The following is a 27,628-nucleotide window of genomic DNA, read 5'->3' on the forward strand; positions in this document are numbered from 1 at the left end:
AGAGCAGTTTCGGAAAAGGCCGAAACGTCACTACTACTGCAGGGAACAAGGCAGGTTGTGCGTCGCGTGTAGCAGACGATATCCGGACATTCCTTCGCTCGCTGGAGAATGCGGCGAAGCCGCGCCGTTCTCGAGACTAGGCCTAGCGAAAAGGAGGGGGAAGAAGAAGAAAAAATATCCAGGCCTTCTGCGACTGCCCGCGAGCCGCTGCGTGGTGGTGAAACGAGCCGCCAGCTAGGTCTCGTGCGAGTGACGTTTCAGCGAGGGAGAACGATGAAGAACGCGGCATTCATTTTCTGTTTTTTTTTCTTTTTTCTGGACACGTACCATCACGGCCGTAAGGTAACGCAGAAATAGAGATATCGAAAGCGCAGGTATTCAGAAGCGGCGATCGCCTTGAATCCGTGGGCCGAAACTGGCGCTTCTGTCACGCTACGGAACACAACGTCTCCGCGATGTGCCTGAATGGAAAACTCGGTGTCAAGTTTGTGTATATTTTATGCCCGCACGGTCACACACACACGCACGCACAAACTTCGATACCTGAATCGTTCGCCGGCTTGCAGGATGACGTGGTGTGGCGATGGGTGATTCCTTTTCCAGCTGGGAAGAGAGAAACCACAAATGCTTCGCTTGGCGATATAGAGCGGTCGCCACCGCAACACTTTTCGGAGCGTACGGTGCCGCAAACCGGAGCACACCGTTCGGGAGAGCGCGCACACAAGCTCGGGCGCACAGCGCAACCGCTGTAGACGTACACACAACTCCGCACTGCACAGCGTGGGCGTGCCAGGAGTCCGGGACACCCGGCAAGTAGCGATGAACCTGTAGAGTGAACCGCGGTTTCAACGTCAGGAGTTGGCCCACCGCGAGATGCGACGGATGCCTCACGGGCGGAACTTCGGGTCTCCACCGAGACGTGGCCCTCTCATTGGCCGACAAACCAGTTCCTACGGGTGTATTTTTTCCCCGTCCCACAGCCGCGCTCATTGGCCCGTTACGCGAGCAGCGAGCGCCGGCATTTTTGGTGCTCTTCTTTTTGCTCTCGCTTTACCTGCGGCGGCGCCGTGACATGAATCGGACGCCGCGCCGCTGTGGCCTCCGAGAATGAAACGCCCGGTGTGGCGTCTCGGAGGACAATAAATGCCCGAACAGTGAGTGCGAATGTTTTCAGATGGCGCCACCTGCTAGTTTTTGCGTCGTCTGCGTTTATGAAAATGTTTATTTAGTAATGTTGTTAAGAACAACAAGACAAAAAAAAAAAATACAGTGGTGTAACTTTTTGACGTAACTTCTCATACGCACCAGAACATGGTTTCCACACTTAAAGAACCATTCACCAAATTAATCACGTAACTCTTACCCCCGTATTCACAAACGTTCCTCGACTCGAATTTCGTCCTTCACTTGAACAAGTCGAGCACAGCGCCGCTGTTCGACCGAAAATGACGCCGCGCTTCTCAAGAATCGCTGCAGATAATCGCTGATATGCAGTGATTTGTTCCGCCTAGAAACGGTGCTCCCATCGACTTTCTCACGTCAAGGTGGAGCGTTGAGCGAAGGGACGTCCTAGAATACGGGGGTTAGGGATTTATGCACACCCCTCCAACATCCCCCCTCCCCCTCTTCCCAGGAGGATCTCCACTGGACCCCACACACCCAAAAAATATTTCCAGACCATACATTAGAGTTGCCAAGGGTTGAAGAGCTCAAATCCCCCCCCCCCCCCCCCCCCCCAATTTGTTCAGTTTTGCCTGTGTACACGAGCACGCGTACATATACAAAAAGGTTGATAACCACTCATCCCCCCTCTTCTCTTCTCTACCCCCCCCCCCTCCACATACGGGCACCCATCCACACCCTTCAGCGTTCTGGTAAAACCCCCGTAATCGAAATTCTGGATAAACGTAACTTATTGTAACGTATCCGCGGAAGTTTTTCTCAGAAAGCAGCTTTCACATTTAATTTTTAAATAACCGCTAACAACATCGTGTCTGCGTTGCTGAGCTTACTGTTTCACAGAAGCCAAGTGCTGAGATCGTACAGGGGCCGATATCCACATGCACTGTGTTTAATGAGTTTGATTGGCTGGTAGATCGACATCGATATATCGTTGATCATTGTTATTGGCTGATCATCGGTCTTACGAGTGTTATATTACGCACACAAGAAACCACGCTGACTGAACACGGAACTTTATTATTATCTCGAAGTAAACTTCTTTTACTGCCATATGGACAATTTGCTGTGTGAGTTGATAAAGGATTCAAGCACGCCGTTAGATGTTGAGTTACTGCAGCATAAGCTTCCTTTACGTATATATAACGAGCCACATACAGGAACTCTAATTATACAAAAGCTCTAGCGCCATTTGCATATCTGAGATAAAAAAAATGGTACACAAGCTAATACTCCTAAGCGTCGGCATGCACGTTTTTTCACCATGTTTCAACCGGTATATCACAAAAATATAATGCAGATTCTAGACATGCATCTGTAAATCTAATATGTGCCGTACAAGGGGAACTCCATAAAAGTTGGAAACTTCGCGACAGGTATTCTGACGTGGCAATATTGTGGGAATGAAGAAACAGGTCCCTTATTCACACACAAAAAAAAAAAAAGTCTTCCGCTAAGAATTTCCGCAAAAGAATGTTTCAGCCAATCACGATGCGGGACATATCATTAGCGAAGCCAGCTGATCAATGGGGCATGCAATTGCCGCATCTCACGCAAGCGAACTTATGTGGATTCGGCCCAAGGTTTAGGAACTTCGCAAGTCGTATCCTGATGTGATACTTTGCGATTGAACAGATAGGTTTAGGAACTTCGCGAGTGATGTACTATATGCTGTTAATAATTCGCAATTAAACAAACAGAGGTCTAGAAGTTTCGCGAGTGTCGATCTGTTGTGGTATTTTGCAGTTAAACGACAGGGTCTATCCGCGATAAAAAAAAAAAAAAAAAAAACTTATTTGCTCCACGAAATCACTGGTCGCTTGCCGCACTTCCCCGCTGGTGCGGACGTGATCTGCGTCGTCTGTGCTACAGGAAGGCCGACGCGTTGTCCTTTATTTGATTTTGCTATTTTTGCCGGACCACTTTCCCAAGATGTCGTCGCACGCTCGTTGGTGCGGTTCCTTTAGATGAAAAAAAAAAAAGAAAAGAAAGCAGCCTCGCATAAATGCGCAGGACGTGTCTACGCACGCTAATTGCGTCACGTTTCTTGTGCTGTGTGTCCTCTTACCGGAAGCTTCCGGCGCGCCGAAGTGCGAGCGGCGGCACAGGATAACGCGCATGCGCACTTCTCGAGTTAAGCCAGTATAGTGACTAAATACGGCTCAGCATGGTACACTCACTATACGGCATACGTAGTCCGCCGTCTTATATGTTTCCATCGGCGCCCAGTACTGCATTCTTAGGGACCAGTGGCGTAACCAAGGGTGAGGGGTGGTTTCGGAGGGGGGGGGGGGGTCAGACACACACACCCAAGATTTTTACGCCTTACGAAGAGGAATTGACAAGCATAGGCGTGCACAAGATTCCCCATAAGGAGGGGTAAAGTTCTACTAACCTTGCGCACGCCTGTGCCGGCGTGTACTTATTGACGGTGGTAAATATATAGCCGCTGCATTTCGACGACCACACAACTCCTCCCCCGGAGTGGCACTGTGCGCAATGACAGGAGCGGCAATTACAGGCCAGGTCAGTCGGACCTGGCCTGTCATTGTTTAAAGATATGGCGCGCCGACTTGACAACCCGAAGATGGCGCCTGGAAGGCTTTTTTAAGACGAGCGCGCTGAGTGGTGCCCGGTATCACGTGACGGCGATGGCCCAATAGGAAGGTAGAAGCGCACAACTCGAGGTGCGGATACGGTCATACGGTCCTTAGAATAATACTGCGGGTGTGTTGGTAGGAGAGACGAAAGCCGCTGCGGAAGTGGCCGGCAAGTTCGATGGACACTTTTGTTTAGTGAGGGGTCTATGCATGCGTTGTGTTAACGCGCCGTGCCTCGTGTACGTGTTCTCTGAGAGTATGCTTTAACCGATGAAACTAAACGACGCACTTATCGTGCTCAGTGAGGACATAACTATCTCTTCACTTAAACGGCCCCTAAGCCGCCGCCGATAAGATTTTTTAACATTTCAAGTAAATGCGCGCATCGAGTTCAGAATTCCGTCCCGATGAACAATGCCAAACGCAACAGCGCTACGAGCCGCTGACGCGCCAGAAATTCCAAGAAACAATCCCTACTCCTCTCCGGGCCTTTCGATAATTCGCAGTGTTGGTCGTGACGTCAACATTCGCGTCTGGTCATGGTCATGTCGTCCACAAAAAGAACCCGATTGTCTGCTCGCAGCCACGAGCACTCGCCGCTCTTCCTGCTCACACGGCGAGAAGGAGCCCTCGACCAGGAGCAGAGACCAGAGAGACAAGCCAATGAAGGGAGCATAGCGAAGGAAAGAGCGAAACGTGCGGAGGCCGCTTTTGGATCAGCAAACGCATGCAACTCGGCTATTATATGGTACCGTTTCGAAAAATTCTCGCGGCTGCGTGTTTGTTGAATATTCGCGCACAAATGCAACACCACAACTAAATTTCGACCTCTGCATGGGTGGTCTAGGGGCCTTTTAATAAGCTTAATTTGTTTGCAGGCGACTCTTAGTTGAAAACGCGGTTTGGTTGCACGTCTGCGCCGTCATACTGTTATCGCTAACTCCGCTAAATCGCCCACATGATTCGTGATTGCACGGCCCGTTTTTATTTCACGTCTCACCACGGTCACCAGCTCGTCTAGCTATTCTTGCGATAAGCGCCTACCTACCTATAGGTGAGGGCAGCACTGTGCTTCTCGAACGCGATGCGGGTTTCTAACTCTTTAAAAACTGGCGTTGATGTTGTTTGCAATCACAAAGCGATTCATCAAAGAAACGATGGGAAAACAACTGTTTCTTTCAAGCGAGTAGTCCGCCGGCAGTGTTGGTACCAGCTGCATCCAGTTCAACTGGTCATGGTTCCCGTTGGTGGCCAGTTGAGTTGTAACTGAGACCAGCTGCTAACTGGAACCAGTTGCAACTGGAATCTACTGGAACCAGTTGGCCTGCAACTGGAACCATTTGATCCCAGTTAATACCAGTTGAAACCAGTTGGATTCCCAGTTACACATTTTCACCTGGGGTTGCATAGTATGCGTGACAACATGCAGCCAATCAGAGTCCGCATACATCGGGAATGTTTGCCAGTCCGACATCTATGTTGTCTCTTCCATACCCTCTTTGCTCAGCGGCCATCTTGCCACGAGGGTGGAAACATGAAGGTGAAGCCAGGGTGAAAGTTTTGAGCTTTCAGAAGATACGAAGATGGCGGCGGGATGGGCAAGAGGGCTCCGTGGGCTTCGGTTACAGAGGCGGCATGCACGTTTCAGCGCTATTGTGAGCTCCTTTCATGTTGTCCGCGCTATCTAATTTATCGGGCAGAGTGCTTTTTTTCAGATAAGTCGTTTCGGTACAGTCTAGTTTAATGGAGAAGACAAAACGAGTGGTTTCTAAAAATATTTTTGAATAATTTTCTCAATACCCGGCGTATGCACCAGGCTTTCCGTGGCATGCGATGTGTACAGAAAGTGTGCATTTCTTACAAAAGTAGGCCTGGCTGAACCTGATTCTTTGGTTGCGGTGACAGCGGCTACTGTAAGTATTCATGCCTATTTTCTTGCAAGTAAATTATTGCATATGATCACTAATATTTTACAGATCGCCTCATGTACATTATCAACTGCACATTACACTGGTGTGTTTACTTGTTTACTATCATGCTTGCAGATACGTGAAAATTTGTTTACATGTAGCTGCAGATTCTCTGTTGCTTTATGTAGAAACATACACTATGCAACATTATCCTGAACATTTGTCATGTACTATATAAAGTACAGTTGCAAATAATGCATAACCCTAGTGAGACTGTGTCCTCATTATTAAACATCTATAGCAAAAAAACATTGTAGCACAATGTTTACAGCAGTGTTATATAAGCCTTAATAAATACTTCTTGTAGACTAAATTAGAACTGCATGAAGTGATGCGCATATGACACTTTACACAAAGGAAAAAAGTGCAGGCGCATAATTTTGAGAAAGGTTTAGTTATTTTATTCACAATCCTTTGTGATTAATAATAAAAGGCACTCTTGGTCCCAACAAAAATGTTTCAAACAAGAGAAGTTTCAAGACAACACGATATAAAGCATACGAGTTCAAACCCCATAACTTAAATGCCCACGTTCCAAGATGTAGAAGGACTCTCGAAAAAATTGGATGCGTTCAGAACAGGCCTGTTGCCTTTTCAGGATTGAGATATAACCGGTTGGTAGCGGCAACGAGCAGAAGTGCCAAATTAAGCGCATGTACCACACCTCTGCTTGATGGCTCAGTGTTGAATAGTCTAAACATGTCTTAAGACCTGTCTTAAGACGCAATGTGTGCGGATTTGGTGGCAGAAGCTATAGATCGCCGCGAAACTTGGGCATTGCGACTGTCCTCCAGTTGTCGTCCCAGCGAACAGCTTGCCACTTGTGGACGTTGGCCCTGAAGGAGTCGAGAAGCTTTGTCGGCTCTGGAAATCCTTGAAGCAGCTCCTGCGGGATACGGGAAGCAAAGTTCACGACTTAAAAAAAACCATTACCTTACCGTCGAACATATGACATCAAAAGCACCATAAATTATTTTGCTGGTAGCTTGTCAAGCTCTATTAACTCAAAGAGTTAACACGATAGTTTCAAGTTAAGCACCTGGTCATTTTTTACATGTGACTCATCCAGAGAAACGTGCCACAAACATAGATTCACCTTAGAGGAACTTGATCCTCCAAACGAAGTATTTCGCTTCTCTGCTTCTTGAAGGGCAGCTATAGACTGATTTCTCAGAGGAATTCATTGCTGTTCAGTCAAAGCTAGAATTGTTTGCTGAACACATGGAAGTAGCTGTTTGACACGGTTGCATATTGTGTTGATGACTGTCTTTTTTCTCTTGCTGTTGCTGTAGTCTGCTAGTTGAAATAATTAGCTGTCTATAACTGTTCTAATTATTTTTTTTGTCTAGATCTTTTCATATAAGGCATATATTCTGTGGTTTGCATCACTTCTTTTGAGTATTTCATTTATGTATTTGAAAATAAATAAAGAAACAAACTCAGAGAAAAAATGCATTTCGTGGTGAGTGGCAATCATTTAAATGATGCAACTTAAGGAAGCCTAGAAAAAGCATTCAGATGCACTAAAATGCGAGAGGAGTGTTGTTATCATAGTTGAGAAAACATGCGTAGATAGAGTTGTGGTACTCACACAAATGTGCTGACACAGCTCGCTGCTGGTTTCAAACACAAGGCCGGTCTCTCCGGGTTTGACTAGCTCCCTCAAGCTGCGACAACAATAATCACAAACACAGCACTCAGTCTTTTGTCGCTGCTCGAAGTACACAGATTTGGTAGAGGTATCGCAACCTTTAAAAGGGTACCGACACGAAACTTTCCAGTTATATCTTGTCAAATGAAAGAACACGCCCTCAAGAGCCTAGAAAATGTACTGGTTAGCGCAAGTGCACCCTCAAAAAGTAATTACAATACATCTTGAAAAGCTAGCTTCCCTTCCTTCTGTACCCTGACGTCACGACACGGTACTACGAGTTTCTCGTCATGTGCTCGCGCAACATATTGTGACGTTTCCATGGCCGTTCCGCACCGCGGCTCCACTTGCAATACACAAATGGCCATTTTGAATGTCTTGGTACATGATGTCATCACAACCTACTGGTGTGTGAAGCCACTAGAATTGATACTGCAGCCTGACATTACGATAGTGTCGATCTCAGTAGATGTGCCATGCGAAAATAGACTTTAATGTCAAAATAAAATATCTTATCAGCATTTCCTAAGCTTCACACTTGCCCAGAGACGTCTCTGTATACAGGAGATTTCAATGGTCTAGTAAAATCAGCTTTGAAAATTGGTATCGGTACTCCTGTAAAGGGCCAGTAAAGAGTCCCAAGGTCAAAAATTTATGATGAACAGAACTGTGAACTTGTATAACGTGAACATGCGGCCATAAGAACTTTGCGAATAAGCGCAGTGTAAGCAAGTTGCAGGGGACAGAACAACTTTCGTGGCCGCTTCGGCTGGTTTAAGTTTCTCGCTCGGCCTCCCCATGCAATCAATCAATCAATCAATCAATCAATCAATCAATCAATCAATCAACGATTTGTCATTTTTGCATTTGTCAATAAGAAATAAATCTCCTGATCTCTTCCACCACGAAGAGGGGACGGTGCAGCTTATTGTTGCACCTACGCCCACTTTGCTAACGTAAGACAGCGTCAGCGATTCACGTCATCGCAACCTCCTCACGATTCTTATTTTCCTAATTTTGCAATCTTCACATGACACCCCCACTTGTACTTCAGATGTTAACACCTGTATTCTAGAATGTCCCTTCACTCAACACTCTGCCTTGACTTGAGAAAGTCAATGGGATTGCTTTCTCTAAGCAGAACAAGTAACTGCACATCAGCGATAATCTACAGCGATTCTTGAGAAGTGCGGCGTCATTTTCAGTTGAGCAATGGCACTGAGCTCAACTTGGTCAAGTGAAGGACGAAATTCGAGTTGAGGTGTGTTTGAGGATATGGGAGGGAAATTATGCGGAGGGCTCCTGCACATCTACACTATCCGAAACTAGGCTTCTTTGTGGTCTAAAATTTCACTGCAGTCAGCCTTGAAAGGTTTAAGATGACTGATTACCTACGCTGCTCTACTTGAGAAATCTGCTGACTACCGAGAACCGCAATGCAATGAGCAACTGGTGTCTAGTCTACGGTATTGGAACCACACACAAAGCGCTCTGTTCTATTAGCAGTGTTTACAAGATAAGCGCCACCTCACCACGGGTAGTCGACGGCGCAGACAGGCAGGCCGCAACCGAACATGTCCACAACCTTCATCGGCAGGTCCAGCTTGCTCGAGGATGTGTGGCAGACACACGCCGAGGTCGGCGGAGCCTGGAACAACCCAGTTTATTTGGCAGTGCGTTAGCCAGGTTCTTGTCAGTCGCAAGATTCTCTAATTTGTTGCACATGAATCGCACCTGAACAATCGATAGCCGGACAGCGTAACGGGAATGGATGCACCAGTGACAGGGTTGAGGCTCTAGCATCTGTCTACTAGTTGCTATCCCAATAACATATACACAGTAGCATAGCTAGGAAGAGTGGTTTGGAGGTTCAAAACCGCCCCAAAATTTTTTATATGTATACAAGCACACATACAAACACATGCATGAACATACATAAAAGAGTGTCTGGTCTGGTCCGGTTTGCTGCAGTGCTGGTCCTGTTTTCACGTGTCTCTGTACCATGAATTTTTCTATACCATGAGCCAACTAGCCAATTCCGAGATTCTTCTGTTGCTATAGTTTGTACTTAAGGCTGAAATAATGTGACCGAAAGTGCGTATTTGTGTGTTATCTGTTTTACTTTGTGAGTAAATGTTACTTAATTTACTATCATAAAAACAATGGCGTCGAGCTGACTGCCACGTCGACCAACCAGCATTGTTTGCATGGGACGACCTGAACTAAACGCTAAGTATGGGAAAGAAATTAAATGTATGTATGCATGCACATACCATGTATTTATGTACTACCTATTTCAAGGAGTGGTGGGACGTTCAGATTGTCCAGATCTTGCAGAGCACGTCACTCACCCAGCATCTTGGGGTAGTCCTGCGCCGACAGCCAAGGGGTCAGAAACTTGACGTGAGTCAGCGGGTTGTTGCGAATCAGTGACAGGTAGTGCTCCTTCTGCGGGCCCTTACCTGCACACAAGTGCACACTGCCGTTGGCCAACGCCCCTAAAAGGTGGGTGCCAGATGGCACTGAATTCTGCAGGCGTCACACGTCACGTTTTGCCACGTAGAAGTATGCAAGACCAAACGTTAGACTTATGCAATGCTTACGTTTGTTCTTAATACCTGATGCACCGTTTCATCGTCACAAATGCAAACAGAGAGAGGAGTCTCTAGCCACCGTGGCGTTGTTTGCTATGTACGAAATGAAGGATAGTTACTGCTGATGCAACGACACCCCGTTCAGGGTCAGCTCTGAACAGTGAATTTGCTTTCCCTAGGTACCACGTTAAACTAATGTGAGATGACTTTACAATGAGGCAGGAATGCAGTGATAAAGTTAACACGCCAACTGATACAGCCCCAGTAGATAATAACAGATCCTTTAAAATGATAAAGAAAAATACTGAATATATTAGACACGCTGGTAATCAGATGCGCTGATACTGATAGGCACACTGACGTTTGCCACTATAAATGATAATGCCTGGGAAGCATCTGGAGGCGGAAGGTGATGTTTCTTACCAGTGATGACACAAAACAAGTCTGGAAGGCCACTGTCACCCGCCTCCTTGCGAACATCATACTCTGCGAGAAAATGTACACGACGTGCATTTATACTATATCTCAATTTTTTTTACAATGAACCTGTCTTAGGCTAACTTATTTTAACAACAGCTTTCTTTTCTTATTTTTTCAGAGTTCTCTCTGGAAACCACAGGTGCTTATCTCTTATTGAGTCAGCCACCGTTTGTGGTAGGAGTTCTGGCAAAATTTCTAATCGAACAAACATCATCATAATTATGATCATTTTTAAAGTCCACTGCAGGATGAAGGCCTCTCACAATGATCTCCAGTTAACGCTATCTTGTGTGAGCTGGTTCCATTTTACCTCCACGAACCTCCTTATCTAACAGCATGCCTCTAAAAGAAACATGCCTTCACGAGCTATAGGCAATACATTATTCAAAGCAGTTCATTTTTGGGCAGTAAGTGGCATTAAGAATGCGCGCTGAATGACACGAAGACAGAAAATTTCAGCATAGAAATATCCCAATCTTTCATTGTCTGTGCATTCCCAGAGGAAAGGGCATTAATGAAAATACCAAGAGGAAAATCTGGAAAAACCTAGATGGCAAAACAGAATTGCACCGAGGGTGCCAAAAAAAAAAAAATCACAGCATATCCACGGAGTGAATGATGATGAGTGGGCGAAGCTGCTGGAGGTTCATCGTTAAACCGTGAATCTTCCGTGAATTCTGCCTAGTACATCATCACCGACGTGAGATCGGGCGCGTTTATACTAAAGGTTCGATGAGTTATGACGACTTGCAGCTCACTTTAATTTTACATGTACGCTGTGAATTTTCATTGTTTAGAAAACCATTGCTTTAGAAAACATCTGGCATCTTTCGTTAAGCAGCTGGCGTCTTTTCGTTTTGCTTTAGAAACATCTGGCGTTCTTTCGTTTTGCTTTTACAAAACATCTGGCGTCTTTCGTCGGTTTATTTCATCAATCAACGGCGTTTTGAACAAAATTTTTATTGTTTAATCACGCACAGGAGAAATTTCACCAGGCACCACCTTGGAGGTAAACAATGGCTGCTAATGGGAATGAGAGACAGAAGTAGTCGGCTTTTAGCTAACACTTACACTTCTACTTCTACTAACGTTTCCTACTGGAACATGCCAATGGCTGCTAATGGGGAATGAGAGACAGAAGAATTCGGCTTTTAGTTAACGCGCAAGCTGTGAATTTTTTATTGTTCAACAACGCACAGGAAAAATCTCCCACCGGCACCACCATGGAGGTCAAGATCTGGTACTAGCGTTACGACTGGTTACGCACTACTACGACTACGAGGGACGAACGGGTGCCGCCTTAAGGAGCTTCGCCCCTAAAATTTGCAGCAAGTTGACATGGCGTTGCACACCAATAACTTGCAGGGGAGCACACTCGCGCTGTTTGAAGAGACGTGCGGTGCATTAAAGAGAAAACGAACAGTTTACGAGGAAAGTGGCAGTAGAACGCGACTCACTTTTCAAGGCATCCAGGAGCACCGAAAAATCTTCATCCTCTAAAAAAAAAAAAAGGCAGAACACAGTTCCAGAGTTACCCCACACACAAGATCAGTGGATCATCTTTTTCCGCCACAAATTTTACGTGTCGAGAAAAACCGAAGTGAGCTGCTGCCGCGTTTTTGTACGGATTCCCAGCTTTGAACAGAAACCTAGGAAGTTTTTTTGTCTTACAGCAATGCAAGAAATAAAATGCGAATCGAAACTGTTACACCTGTAGTCCGTTATTGCCCCTGTTGCACGGACTAATTCAGTCATCATTAGATTTCAGTCGCAGTTATAAGTTTTACGTGGCAGGCACAACTGCCAAGAACACTGTAACAGCAGTTCACTCAAACTGTAAATGGGTAAACTGGCTGAGACGCGGCAACCGACAACGTGGCAAAGTCTGTAAGGGTTGCAAGTGTCGAGTGTGCCTCCGCCACAAATAATGAGAAGTGCAGCGATAGCAAGCGGTTTTTGCGGACACAATCAAACGGTGACACAAAGCAAAATCTCGAAAGACCATTTCTTGGTGTTGTGCACATGGCAAAAAAGGAGTGTGGACACTTCAAAACACACGTATAAGGGAACCAGTGGATAGGCATTGCATTGCTTTGGTGATTGAACTGGCTGTTTGACTAATGAAAAAAAAAAAGAACGCATTGTAGCAAACATGAATAAAAGCTACTTTTGCCATAAAATACTTCAGTTAATATTAGTTCTTGTCAGATCAATACTAGAGGAAGGGTTTTTAGTCAAGAAAATGTGCTTTGAAGTCGCTATTACGTGACCGCATAGCTTAACTGAACTAAGCACAAGAAGTGCTCTGTAACCTTAAATGACACTAAAGTGAAACAGTAAATTAGTTTAGACTGATAAATTATGCTCTAAAAACTCATAGATGAGCAACTCAATGTCAAAAGTTCTCCCTTTTAATAAATTCTACTCTGAAAACTATAGCGTTACTAATTTAACCATAGCTTTAGTAATAAATGAGAAACTCACTGTCAAAAGTTTCACTTTCAAACATTTCGCCGAAATCTCCGATGGTGACGTGTATTCTCGAAGTGTATTTCGAAGTGATCTCGAAGTGTATTTTCGTACTTTGGCCACATTGTCTCAACGAAATTTCATGAAACTTGGTACGTTAAGTCTTTGGCTCCTGCAGAGGACAATGTATTTCATTTTTACCGATTAGGAACTGCATAGGCCCTAGTAGCCATCAAAATCTATGACGTCACGGCAACTGGTGTGGGAATTTCAAGGTGGCATCGCCACCCGCACTTTTTTTTTGCGCATTCTCCTCCTTAACAAGCGTCCCCTCACAGCAAAAATGGTGCGTTTAGTATCGCGAAAGAGTAATTTACTAATATGAGAAAAATCGTTTATCTCCTTAGTGTCCCTTTCAGAAGAGTGCTGTTCGGTTAATCTGCCGCTCCAGCGTTAACCACTGCTCAACCGAACTGCAGACGATCGTGCCTATGCAACCGGGGCACAAGAATAGCTAGCCACCTGTCCAACTGGTGCTGCTGACGATGAGGGCCGGCCGATCAGACCTCAGAGTCACAGCACCGGAGTCGGGCGCAGCTTCGGTGAATATGTTTCCTCCAATGGCCTCCGCATCTGGTGCATCACCAGTGCGGGCCAATTCCGGATACTCCGCAGCCAGACGTTGGAAGAGGCTGTGCCGCTCATCTGTGCCGGTTGGCTGGAATGCGGACGAGGGCTTGTCGTAGAGGACGGCGGCTCTACGAAAAGAAGAAGATACAGAGAGTATTGAAGTGGTATGAGTCTTTGGATAGAAGATGAAGAAGCGCAAGAGCCTGGGCAGAAAAGAAAAGGAGGATGAAGTTGTAAATAAAGAGAGAACAAGATGGACGCCAGCCCCTTGAAAAAGCCTTAAAGAAACACTAAAGTGAAACAATAAATCAGTTTAGATTGATAAATTGTACTCTGAAAACTCTAATGTCGTTAATTTCACCATCAGAGCTCTAGTAATACAGGAGAAAATAAAAATCAATGGCTCCTTTTTCAATTTCGCACCGAAATATCCGTGCGTGACGGGATGTCATGAATTTCAAGATGCAATCTACTTCTTGTTTTGGCGACACTGGCTCAATGAAATTTCCTGAAACTTGGCATGGCAAGTCTCTGGCTCCATCAGAGGACAATGTACTTAATTTTTACCAAATGAGAACTAGGTAGGCACTAGTGGGAACCATCAAAATTTCTGACGTCATGGCGAAATTTGAAGGTGGCATCGCCACCCACGTTTTATTTTTGCACATTTTCTCGGTTATCAAGTGCCTTCTCGTGGCAAGCATGGTTATTTTAATACAGTGAAAGAGTATTTTCCTAATACAAGAAAGATCCATTTTCTCTGTAGCATCCCTTTACTGCTGTTCAGTCCTTTTAACTAAAAATGCTACAAGAATTTAGCGATAAAAGAGTGCATCTGAAGTCCCTAAATGTATGCAATCAACTTGCTTGTCAGCTGTTGCCCTGACGACGGCAGCCCTTGGGGATACCACTTACACCAATGCCATTTTCAAGAAGTTATACAATGGTGCTTGTGCCAGCTGTTGTTTGGCACTGGGTGCATAGATTGCGTGTTGTGCAACATGAGTGTCCCGTGATTGTTTCGAGCCCACGTGCAAGTTTCGCATGTCACATGGCCTCTACCATGATCCAGTGTGCCCTTGTTGAATTCATTTGATTATTGCTTACCCAAGACACAAACCATTAACACCAAAGACAATTGCACCCTTTGGAGAGTCTTCTGCCCCACAACAATAACAGTAATCTGAATTGCTTGCATTTTTGTTTCATTGAATTTAGACAACCACCACTTTCCCATCCTTTTTACCTGAGGATCGAAAGGGTTAATTTAAATACACTGAATTAAATAAGACCCACACCAAGTGATTACCTATAACTTGAACAAACATGCTTGTCTTAGAATAAACAAGCTGCACATAAGGATTATGAGTTATACATAAGTTAAATTCATGGCACTTAGGTCCGTGAAGCTATTTCACTGTGGGCTCCATATTCACAGACAGTGAAGTGTAAATGAAAATATGAGCACACTTCATGCATGCTAACGAACGGGCAAACAAATGTATAATCTGGCAAAAACCACATAGACAACCGTAGTGACATCTATGGCAAGTGTAGCCTATGAGCACAAAACCAGAATTTGAACCACGGACGACAATGTTCACAGTGACATTGCGACATGTCCCAACATTTACTGTTATGTCCTACACAACAACAAGTTGCTTTAGTTAGCCAACAATGTTGCTGGTTAGCTCAACGACAAATACTGAAGATTAGAGCTCCTGTGACGTATGCACACAGCGAACTCTTTTTCTCTCCAATACACCTAACTGTTCACGATTATTAAGAGCAAGGTCTGGCTAATCCAGTCCTAATTACGTCAAGAAAGCAAACTTAAATTTAAAAATCTTGCAGCACAAGTTACTATACATCTAGAAGCATCAAATGTTTAAAAAACTTGCAGCAGAAGTTACTATAGATCTAGATGCATCTGGAAAGCTTCTGTGTTTAGCTTTGAAGACTGAACACGTAAAAAAAGATTGTCAGACAAAAAGCCAAGACTCACTGCACTCCCCAGTTAGACTTCAGGTCCTCTTGCATTGCTTGAGATACACAGAACGCACTTGCTGCCTTCTTGCCAAATGTTTTCTCGCACCTGCATGTAGAAACAGATTACAGATCTGTGAAACCATGAAGAGATCGAAGCACCTGACCAGCAGAACCACAAAGACCTCACTTCTACATAAGACTTGTTGGAGTTTTATGTCCCAAAAACCACGATATGATGACGAGGAACGCCGTAGTCGAGGGCTCCAGAAATTTCAACCACCTGGGGTTCTTTAATGTGCAGCTAGACTCTAAGTACACGGGCCTCTAGCATTTCATGTCCATCAAAATGCAGCCTCCGCAGCCGGGATTCGATCCCACATCCTTCGGGCCAGCAGTCAAGCACCATAACCACTAGACCACCACGGCAAGGACAGCCACTGGCTGTGTCTGAAGAGAGGGTGTTTCAACTTAACGTCGTGAACTACACGCAACGCACACAACTAGAATATTTCATTACGATTTTTACAGTTCCCTCTTTTATCTGCATAAATGAGTTTTTCTCATTCAAGCACACAACTACAATATTTCATTACGATTTTTACAGTTGCCTCTTTTATCTGCATAAATGAGTTTTTCTCATTGAAGTCTCCAGGGTTGTTCAAGGTGCCTCTAACTTATGAAAGTGTCGGATGATGACTGTTGCAAGAAAACTCACAATCATTCGGACCCTGCAATGTGGTCAACGACTGTCACGTCACCAGCGAGTGTAGATTTAGAAAATTGAATGATTGCACCATTGCCTATCTAGAGCACGGGCACAGCAATGATCTAAACACGAACCGACTACGTTGCAGGCGAGTTGCACCGTGTGAGTAGCAATGTATTAACAGCCAGTCTCTGATGCCTTTGAAATTCTTATTTTCCAGCAGTTCCAATACAGTCGAACCTCGATATAATGGATGCGAATAAACGAATTATTGCTTATAATGAAGTAAATGAGGAATTGCGTTGCAGGTTACACAGTGTCACGAATATACGTTTATAACAAATTTTCGGATATAAAGTTGGGCCTTGTTGATAAAGCTGATAAAGTGAACATTTGGCTATAGAGAAATAAATATAAACTCTGGTGGGTCACATTTGATTTCAGCGGCTTCAATACTGAAACAGAAAACGCGAGAGCCGCCATGATATCTGCTGTAACCAAGAAATGTTTGGTCTCTGTGAGGCTTGAAACTCTAAAGGTGGCATAAAAAGCTGAATAAATATTGAAAGACAATTCACAACCACATTCATGCTTAAAATATGGCTGGGACATAAACGATTTCGTTTAAAATGTGGTGAACAATTTTGCAGTAATTCTGGTGGAAATAAGCAGCGCGGATTCCGCGGACATAGCCAGGAGACTGAGAAGATATTTGGAGAAGCTCCCAGCAACTGAAACTGCTGAAGTAGCAAAGGTCCTCTCCCCCCCTTGCTTGGACACTGGAAAACTTTGTTCTGCGCAGTGTACGAGTTTTTGTATCTAGGATTTCAGTGCGAGCCAGATTGCAGATTTTTAGGGCTGATATTATCTCTGCTGTTACAACGAATATAAGATATAACGAACTAATTTATGACCCCGACGCTACTTCGTTATAACCTGGTTCGACTGTAACGAAGCAATTTATGTCAGATGTGAGTTCGTTATAATGATGTTAGACTGTACGTGAGACTCTCAAATGATGTTTGGACTGTATGACATCTCTGGGCGAATTTGTATTACACTCGAACCTCGATATAACGAACATGAATATAACGAATTTTCGGATATAACAAAGTTAATTTCGTGGCAGATGTGATTTTGTTATAATGAGGTTTGAGTGTATTGGCACGTTGGTGCCTTCTACGACCTCACCAGTGGCACGTGTGAACCAGAAGGTGTCCCGGCCCCAGTGCTAGTGCCAGGATGGAGTAGCCGTAGTTGTGCCAGTCAACCACGAGCAGCGAACCTCGCAAGATGCAGCAGAACCATGACACTGGTAGCGTTGGTATCGACGGGGGATTCTGTCAAAGAAAAGTAGTCGTTGCCATTTTCATCAGTTCACTCGTGTATGAATACGAAGGTGCGCGTGCAAGGTCAGGTGCGATCCCTGCCTGCAGCAGCTCTATAATGACTGGGGTCATAATGAAAAAAATCGTTCCTTCACAGTGCTGCGAGTGGCATTAAATCTCTTGGTGGCCGTAACTTATACAGTTCTCTGTTAAGGCGTTACACGCAGCTTGTGTGCTGCTTTGAAGAAGTAACATCAATGTAATTTAACACACTGTTAAATATATGCTTGGCAAATACATACTACATGCAAATATATTCTTTGAAAATTGTATATTTGCATCTTTAGTCTTTTTCCTTTTCCAGTTTCAATATGTTTTTCCAATACAAGAATAAATATTCGGTATTCAAAACAATATTTCAAGCAAGTATTTTTTAACCTTCATGTTATCTTGTTTGAAAACATAAACACCATTCAGACATCTCTAAAAATTAGTGGAACAGAGCTGACTCAGCCATTTACAAAAAATTCTTAATTCTTAGTACTGGAGTGAAATTTTGTTGAGGTAATAAAGAACACTCGTTACTTCAGTAGTGATAGCAATAAAGACTGAACGACACACTAAAGACGAACCCACACACGCTATAAAACTAGACAACAAGCGTCAGTTGTGTCCAGCTTAGTCACAGGGCACATACAGTTCTGGCTCACCTGAACAAGAATGTGGCTAGGCTTGGACAGGAACATCAGGCTGAAGAACAAGGCTAGGGACTGCCATAGCACTTTGAGAGCATATGCCAGCAGCCTCGGAACATCTGCAGGCCACAGCAAATAACCAGAGAACAAGTTACAGCTGAATCTCGATATAATGAAGCAGGATGCATCAAACTATCAGGGGTTTATGGAACAGTTCAGCATTTCAGTAAATTAAAATACAAAATGTGTCTGTCTGAAGCTACTAAAAAGAACTCTGCATGTCTTGGATAATTTCTAGAGAGTGTTAAAAGTGAGAATTTACTGAATTGTTGCTCTAAGGCTGTGTTGAAGGCTCATCTCTCAATTCACACCTTCTTCTGGAATGTGCATGTAGGACCAGAAGTCCTTTCGCATACTTAAAGAAATGTAGTGGTTTGTAGGTAGTGTGCTTCACTAATTCATGGCCCTAATTGGCTTTGTTGCGACAAAGCTTACTAAAGCACATCTATCATTATGGACTGCAAATAAGTCCTTGCCGAGTTTTCTATCTGTATCTTGAGATGTGCATCTTACTAATTTTTTTTCCATGACTTGCTTGCATTGCCCAGTTTGACAACATCTGCAAGAATACTTTTTGCAAAAGACTTTTTGTCGGCATGAATATTTCCAATGATGCAAAGGATCCTTGGTGCGTTAAGAGTACACTTGTGAGGGCACAGCATTTGATACTTCGAATGCAGAGGTGAACAAGTTTGATATAGGTGCAGTCAGTACTGTACCCAGGAATTTGGATTTTCAGGAGGGGCTTCGCAGGGACTACACTGGCCACTTTGAAGTATTCGTAGCCACACACTTTCACATGCGAATCAAGTGTAAATTGCTCGCAGACATTGTAGAAGTATAAAGCAGGCCAGTCTGATTCATTTAAAGGGACCCGTCTACCGTCCTTCATCGCTTTTCTGTTTTGTACCGCAATAGAAAGCATACAGTCTGAAGTGTCCAATATTGCAGCTGTTTTTCTAGAAGTGAGTAGAAACTTTCAAAACAGAATTTTTCGATCTGTGTTCGGTCTTCTTCCACTGGCGTGAAACATACCCACAACACTGGTTGGTGGAAGCGATGACGATTGTGGTGCCAGTAAAAATTAAAACCGAAAGCACACGTGATTTTTGTAGGATTACATTATTTTCGCTGAACACTAATGTAATGAATGTAACAGTTGTTTTCAGCGCACTCGCGGTTAAATGAAGCCTTATTACACGATTACCGAACAATTGTTTTGCTTTAATCGCAGTCAATGCGTTCATTTTAGCACTGCTGCCGCAATCCAAGCCAAGTAGATTCGTCAAAAAGAGACGATAAATGCACGTCTTCACAGCGCAACACATGTGAGACATCCTAATAACAATACAGTGGCACAGTACGACCAGCACGGAGGGCCGCAAGGCGTAGTGCATGAGTCGAAGCAGACGAAATTGAAGACAGCGCCGCAAGCAGCGCCACCGGGCTCCGTTTTGGATGCGTGAGAAAAAAAAGAAAGCAAGGAATTACTCTGACGCAACCGAAAGCTGCCTCAAGTGCGTAAAATACAATTTCAAGTTATACATGCTTGTTTTTAAGCAAAATGAGTCTACCTGCGAGGATTTCTTGTCCTACCAGTAGATTGACCACATCGCTGTTGGGTGACGCTGGCGGTCATTCTTTCACAATTTTCAACATCAAATTAAAAATATAATTCTTTTTTTTTATGGGGCAAAAGCATGCTCGTTGCTACTGATGTGACGAACGATTTTCTCATTTTCACTACAATCAGAAAAATTTTTCTGAGTGGTAGACAGTCCCTTTAACAGTTTTCTCACTTTCAAGTAACGTCACCTGTCGAATGATTGCTTGGCTCACGAATTGAGCGTAACAACAAGCTCACATTTCTGAAAACTAGGTGGATCCCTCATGAGGTGAAGGTGGATGTGTGGGTTGGACAGGACCTCCTGGCCGGGTTGGGAACCTACGGAGAGAAATGAAACTGATGAAGTAAATAAAATGAAGTCATCCTAGAATGGCTACAGAAATCGGCCAAGCAATTCTGAGCACAAATACAAAACTTGGCAGTTTCACCTGATGAGTGAAGCTCTGAGAGTGGTGCGGCAATAAGATACAGAGTCGGTCTTGAAGACTTGGACGGTGTCAAACAGCGCGTGGGCGCAATGTAATGATGTGACACAATCCACATAGTAGCATCTATATGAGCGGAAGGAACAGTAGGGGGCCCTGGCAGCAATGTAGTGTCACACAACATTGGTGTCACGAGGAGCGATGTTGCAGGCGTCGTGTTCAGATGGTGAGAGAGACGAGACTAATGAAAAGTAATACTAACCCTCTTAATTGCCTTTAAGCATTAGGAGGCTGGCTACTTCTCTGTTGAATGGTGAAAGAATGAAAAACACGTTTAGTTAAGGGAAGGACGCGCATCCATGTGCATGCTAGGAGACGCGGGCATCTGCCCTTTCCACGACCAGCATACTGCGCACAGGCGCCAGAGATGGTAGCACTCTACCATCTCTACAAGTTACAATGTTAATTTTCCTTGCTCCCTTGAAAGGGAGCTCTTGTTTTCAAAGATCAAGCAGTCAAGAGCAAGTGGTGGCGAGGGGGTGCATCGTCAAGCTACAGTGCACCGAACTACTGCCGGACACTGCATACAGTTTCCTACAATATGTACTAGAGGGAACTGTGTAGCTGCAATTGTTCAGCCACCACGGGAATGGTGGGTAGCACGCGGATTTGCCCAGTCTTCGTGCTTGCGGCTTAGAACGCACTTGCGGCTTTGTTTATGCTGCGTCTGTGTTTTTGTTTTGGATAATATAATGGCTCGTTGTGAACCTCGCGAGCCGATTTGAATTGGTCTGCCTAACAAGGCCAAGGTGGTGAAGTGAGACTGCTGAACTTCGTCTTACGACAAAGTGGCTGCAGGCCATGTGTAGCCGAAAGAACGAAGCTTAGGCAGATCAACATGCTACCCATTATTCCCAAGCTGGCCGAAGCGTCATGCGTTGAAGCTCCCATAGACACTAGTGCCAGATTTCCCTCTAGCATACTATTATGAAACTCTATGTCTGCATATGCCTATGCATGTAGGCTTAATCAAATTTCTACGTCTGTTTTTGGACGTCTACTACGAAAAAGCAAAGATCAGGTGACTCGAGAAATATTAAAAACTTTCGCTATCAGCATTAATAAAAGCAAATTTGGCAGTGTTCCTTCTGTTGCTCTGTCCCAGATATCTTGATTATATGCATGTATATCTTGCACACGTGAACTGGTGACATGTGAAGTGCGCAGAAAGCCCCTTTCAGTGTACTGATTGCATGTGTGCACTTGTTCAACATGTTTGTGTGTTTCTTTGCAGTAAAATCAGTTGATGTGTAGTGCTCATCCCGTCTTCTCTTGCGTATGTGTGTTTATAATTTTGCATTGCAAACAAAACGCCAGGCCTGTGTGGAATCCGCAGCACAGTCACAGTGAAAGCTGGAAGAACAGCCTTTCTAGGGCCTGTTGTAAACTCTCTTGGGGCAGCTACTACAAGTACACTTGCGAAGTACCCACTACGCCATAAATCATCAAACTCCTTGCAAAGTGGGGAAGCACCCACCATGACATTATTCGTCATTCTGTGGAGAAGCCAGGCACCTGCTACACATCTGTAAGGCATTATATGCATACTCTGATGATACTGTGGCTGATGACGAAGAATTACAGTTGAGCTCTTGGTAATGGGTGGGAAGCTTTAAACCACCCACTCAGTACGCGATCCGCATTGTGTGACGCCTTGTTGTTATTTTACTCTTCTACCTCGCTATATAACATATTCTAATGCGATTCCTTGCCCAACATGATGCCTGTATAGGGTCTTTTTGCAACAGAGTTTCAAGCACCGGCGTGGCTTTGTGGTAGAATACTTGACTGCCACGCAAAAGGCCTGGGTTCAAATCCCATTTGATACTGGATATTTTTTTCTTATTCCGCACGATAGCAGTTACGGACACCAGTGATGGCGGCATACAACTACACCACCAAAATCAGCTGTTGCTGTGATCTCGTAACAGCTTTCGCTGTAAAATCATTGCCAGTTCTAGCAACTAAATAGCCCACATTACTGCTTTGTCTACAAGCCCCCTGCCGCAACCAGTGGAGCAACGTCGACGACACTTACCACCATAGGCCACTACGTCGACCTCGATTCTCTCCTTTGCGAGAGACAAGGCGTGGTAGTTCATGCGTGGGCTGTGTCCGAAGTCACCGAGGACTACCACGGCCACCCGCCGTTTTCTCTGGACGTCTTCAGTCATGGCTGGTCATGCGCTGCTTGCAGATATGCCTGCATTAAAAAGAAGGTTTTCAGTACATGCGAAATGGAGCATAACATTAAAGAGACACTAAAAACAATAAGTTAGTTTAGACTGATAAATAATGCTCTGAAAACTCTACCACAGTTAATTTAACCACTATAGGTTTACTAATAATGGGTCAGAGAATTAATGTCAAAAGTTTCCCTATTATACTTCCCACCGAAATTTCCGATGGTGACGTCTAGGATTTCTAAGTGTGTTTTCGTATTTGGACCACACTGGCTCGATGAAATTTCCTGAAACTTGCTATGTTAAGTCTCTGGCTACCTTGGAAGATAATGTACTTCATTTTTTACCAATTAGGCACAACGTAGTCACTAGTAGAAGTCGTCAAGATCTATGATGTCACTGCGACTGATGCGGGAACTTCAAGGTGGCGTCGCCACCCGCATTTTCTTTTCGCGCGCTTTCTCGCTTACCAATGGTCTTCTCGCAGCAAACGCAGGCGTTTTTGGTATCGTATGAGTAATCTACTAATTCAAGAAAAGTCGTTTTTCTGTTTAGTGTCCCTTTAAGAGACGGGAAGGGAGCAGAATAGATGAGAAAACAAACGGGGATAGCCGACATTGTAGCCGACGCTACGAAGTGGACCTGGGCTAGTCGCTGGATGCGGAAGACTAATAACTGGTGGTCGGAGTAACAGAATGGATACAAAGAGAGGGAAAACGTAGCTGATGGCGGCAGAGGGTTCAGTGGTGTGACGAAATTAAGAAGTGCACAGGCACAATATGGAATCAGCTTGCATTGGAGATCATTGAGACAGGCCTTCATCTTTCACTGGACATAAAATAGGCTGGAAATGATGATGATGAACAACCCCAGGGCCACCTCACACAGATAACACATTATGATATCACTATCACGCAGCAACACTTAAGCCTGTCATCTTCAAGCATATTTCACGCTAAAATTCTGCAAGTCTAACTGCCCATATTAACCCCTGGGCCATGTGTGATGCAGACCTCATGAACAGCACACCCAAAATGCATGTAGTTAAAAAACCTTGTACATCAAATCACTTCTGCACAAACACACAAGATGGACTAGGATTCATGAAAGGGAATATTTTCGACCACCTGTTTGTAGCTACGCGGGAAATCTCATAGAAACTTCTTGAAAAAAAATGTTTCACAGTTAACGAATAGTCTGAGAACCGAACCCAGGACCAACTCTTTCTCTGTGCAGTTGATCCGCCATCGGAGCTAAACACGAGGCTATCAGATGCAAGCACGAGTGTGAATTAATTGGCTACCTTGCACACTTCACTTTTGCATACACAGCTGAACTTAAACAAAACAGGATGTTCTTTTCTGCATCATGTTCAGTGCGTTTACTGAATGGATGTTAACATGTTTGTCTTAAAATGACTGAATGAGCCCCATAATTTTTTTGTTCACACGAAAAGCCAGTTATACGAAATGGGTTGAATGTTACATTAGCCAAATTAACAATCATACTTTGCACCTTAGCCAAATTAAGAGCTATTAGTAACCCAGCAGCTATGAATAGCGAATGACAACAGAAATATCACTGCTGTGTCACGAAACAGTCACTACACACTTGGTCAACAAAGCGCTCTTACGACACAGTGCAACCCAAGAACACAGTGATAAGAGTACCACCTCCCATCTCAGAAGGGAACTTGTAAAAGTGCGTAAGCTAATCACGTCCAATCACGTACGCGCACTTTCGTGACGCCGAGCAGATATTTGCGTGCAGCTGGTTTTAGGCGGGAAACCTGCACGTCGTGGCGAATCCTGATGTCAGAACACAGGCAAATACAACATTTCAGCAAGAAAACAGCGAACTTTTATCTTGCAGTCAGCCTAGCACTTACAGCGTCGACTACAGCTGACATAGCTTTCTTACAGATGTGAAAAGCAGGTGACAGAGGTTTTTGTGGGCGGTGCTTGTGCCGAATTCTTGGGTTGTGAAAACGGCACAACACCCAAAGAAAAAAATGGTACGCGACATGTAGTAGAAACAACGGACCGACAACCCCGAGTTTCCTTCGCCGGCGACCACCTATTTGCCAAAGGCCTGTCTCATCTGCGGCGGGAACTGGAGGCTGTGCTGAACGAAGCAGGCTTTGCAGAATCGCTTCGCGTAGAAGACGCTGCACTCGTTCGCGTGGCACACGGCGCGCCGACACACGGAACAGTCTGAACCGACGGCGAAGCCTCCCAGGTCCTCGCCCGAGCCGTCTTTGACGAAGTACACCTTTTCGAGGAACCTCAGACCGAAGCGCTTGATGGAGTCGCACTCGACGTGGTACTTCTCTCGCATGCCGCACACGCTGCACACGAAGTAGTTGTCCTCTGTAGCGGGTCGTGCTTCGGTTTGCATTACCGGTGCCTCCTCGGGCGTTACATAAATACGGACACGCACATACACATGAAGGTTAGGTTAGAATCACTACTACAGAGGTGAAGGAAGCATACATACAACTGACTAGAGAGTTGTTGACGAGGAACGTCGTACGCAAACTGAACGTCTACAGTCACACGCTACGCGTTTCAAAACATGCTGCTGTCAGCCAAGTCACAGAAGTCAGTGCACCCGCCGTACACGACACAAACGAAAGCGGCGAACGCTACGCCGATGACTTGCTTACCGGCTAGTGTTGGCTGCAAGTGCGCCAGATACGATCGTAAAAGATGGTAAATATGACGTCATTAGTTTTCAATTCTGCATTTTATTCTTCGAGCGAGACATTACCTGGGAACCTGGGCATAAAGAAGCAAATCGTTCGTGATGTATTTGCGGCTCCCGAACAGCTTTATGCGCGTGCAACCACAAAATGCATGGCCTTCGAAATGCTTTTATTTTTTTCGTTGTCCGTAAATAAGCCGATACAAGAACTTGGATATATTAAAAGTGTTACTTATTCTTGTTTATCTAATGGCTACCCGCGCGTGCTGTCAGCGAAAGCACTGCTTCCGTTATGAAAAGAAGAAGAAAAAAAGATGGGACATTGGGTCACCCATTGGTTCCGACGTTTCAACGCGCGCAAGCATTGCCTTCATGATCGGTTTCTGAAAGTCGCAGATCCAAGGCGCTGGGCTGCATTGCCGTAGCGAATGAGAGGGGAGGGGCGTTCAACCCTCCCCCACAAACACGCGCACGAACATACATAAAGGTTTTGTTACCCCCCCCCCCCCCCCACACACACACACACCTTACCCGAGAAAAATATCTGGCTACGCCCCTGATGGAGCGCATTCATCCTTCGGATCGAGTCACTCGCTGCACAGCCATTGAGGTATAATGCAATCGTCTGGGCAGAAAAAGATGGCTTTGGCCTTCGAGTGGCCCTAGGCAAATGCATAAAGCCACTGGGCCTTATGCAGTTGCCTAAAAAGTCACCTGTGCGTGACTTTTTTCTAAAGCCGACACCACGGGCATAGGCGTGCGCAGGGGGGGGCAAGGGGGGCGAGAAGGGGGGGCGCAAAGTCAGCCCTATACATTGTAGGGGGGGCGAGAAGAGGGGCGCAAAGGCAGCCGCATACATTGACATAATAGGGAGGGGGGGCGCTGCGACGAACCTTCGCCCCCCCTGAAGGGGAACCCTGCGCACGCTTATGACCACGGGCATACGTAATTAAACAATTTCTCACTTGCCTCGCCTTGCCGAAATCTCCGCGGAGAGCAGAAAAATAGGTAAAACGCACAGCCTTTATCGATGTCAACAGATGACGGTATGAGCCTCTGCATTTTATTCTAAACAAGAGCCAGCTCGCGACATTTCATATCCAGATGTTTATTACAACGCGCGGGTTAATATATTACAATCCGCAACGCAAATTCTGTCCCCAGACAGCCACCTTATTCCGCATATATGGTCTGGGAGTGCCAAAACAATCCCAATATATCGGCCAAACATAATCCTACAATAGTCGAGTGGGAGGTGACCCTGTACAGCTCTGACCATGAATAATAATTAAGCCTTGGTCGACCGAGCCCGGACGGCGGCAGGAGCCAATGGTCTTCCGGACTAGGAGGTCCAATCACTAGCGACTGAACTTGTCAGAAACAAATGTTTTATTCTCTCTCTCCTTCACAAACTCCACGTGATAGTCTGAACGCATGTTCGTTTAGCATTTTAATTCATTCGATGTTTTATTTGTGTACTAAATTTACAGCGTTCATTAGCTTCATAGGTTTTTAAACATCGTGCATGGGATGTTTGCGGCACCGAAGAAAACATCGAACACTTGCTGTGCCACTGCCCTCGTTTTGCCTCGGAGAGACAAGTACTTTACAACGCACTGCGGCGACTGGATGATCGGCCAATTTCCGTGAAGATGATACTACAGCACCGTCCACATCTCTCGACGGCTCACAAGTCAGTGAAAGCACTATTGTGCTTTTTGAGAACGACGGGCTTGTGCGAACGCCTCTGACTTGTGGTGCAATCCCGCACGCTGTAGTGAATGCACAGCATCTCCTCTCTCTCTCTCTCTCTCTCGTTTTACCTCCTCCTCTATTTCTCGTCTTTCCTTCCCTGATCCCCCAGTGTAGGGTAGCCAACCGGAAGTGTTTCTGGTTAACTTCCCTGCCTTCTCCCTTTTCTGTTTTCCTTCCTTCCTTAAACATCGTGCCGTCCTGTTCTTTGTCCATCTCCCTTTGTGGGTGAGCGCCACCAGGAAGGAGATATCAGCATCATTGTCATCGTCATTTCCGCCACGTTCCCCAGCTCGTGCCAGAAGAAGAAGACACGCGAAGCTGCGAGGACGCTTTTGCCAGCGGTTTCCGTTTTTAGGGTTAAGGTGTCGGCTTTTCCCGCCAACTCTTCCGTGGACGACGCTGAAGCCCCGATCGGGCCAACTTCACCTCAATCATGACGGGTACGTTTTCTTTTAATTTAGACTTTTCTGCGCCTTTCGGTTCCAATTCACACTGCTGTCGCTTTGACCTTTCGAGGGCTGGCG

The 27,628-nt window shown here is 45.1% G+C and overlaps 3 protein-coding genes across 3 annotated transcripts in view; all 3 read right to left on the reverse strand.

Annotated features, from left to right (window-relative positions):
- Positions 1–652, reverse strand: part of LOC119400191 (unconventional myosin-XV) — a 110,002-nt gene extending 109,350 nt beyond the window's left edge. Inside the window, 1 exon segment of the mRNA XM_049417996.1 lies at positions 544–652. The gene's annotated coding sequence lies outside the window, so the exon portion shown is untranslated.
- Positions 653–6,132: 5,480 nt separating this feature from the next.
- On the reverse strand, positions 6,133–25,280 carry LOC119400192 (chitobiosyldiphosphodolichol beta-mannosyltransferase-like). Its single transcript, XM_049417994.1, is given in 14 exon segments — positions 6,133–6,635; positions 7,341–7,416; positions 8,933–9,021; positions 9,023–9,048; positions 9,752–9,862; positions 10,418–10,480; positions 11,932–11,970; positions 13,466–13,701; positions 15,579–15,668; positions 17,460–17,608; positions 18,307–18,410; positions 20,216–20,296; positions 22,502–22,666; positions 25,143–25,280. Coding segments are annotated over 13 exon segments (1,335 nt in total). The 5' UTR covers positions 22,638–22,666; positions 25,143–25,280; the 3' UTR covers positions 6,133–6,500.
- Positions 24,723–25,043, reverse strand: LOC119399116 (cysteine-rich DPF motif domain-containing protein 1). Its single transcript, XM_037665931.1, has one exon. The coding sequence runs from the start codon at positions 25,041–25,043 to the stop codon at positions 24,723–24,725; it is 321 nt and encodes a 106-aa protein (XP_037521859.1).
- Positions 25,281–27,628: the final 2,348 nt, after the last annotated feature.

Source organism: Rhipicephalus sanguineus, chromosome 7, assembly GCF_013339695.2.
Source record: "Rhipicephalus sanguineus isolate Rsan-2018 chromosome 7, BIME_Rsan_1.4, whole genome shotgun sequence".
NCBI lineage: Eukaryota > Metazoa > Arthropoda > Arachnida > Ixodida > Ixodidae > Rhipicephalus > Rhipicephalus sanguineus.

Excerpts from the sequence above, each read along its gene's own strand:
- LOC119399116 (XM_037665931.1), bottom strand. The coding sequence starts at position 25,043 with ATGCAAACCGAAGCACGACCCGCTACAGAGGACAACTACTTCGTGTGC.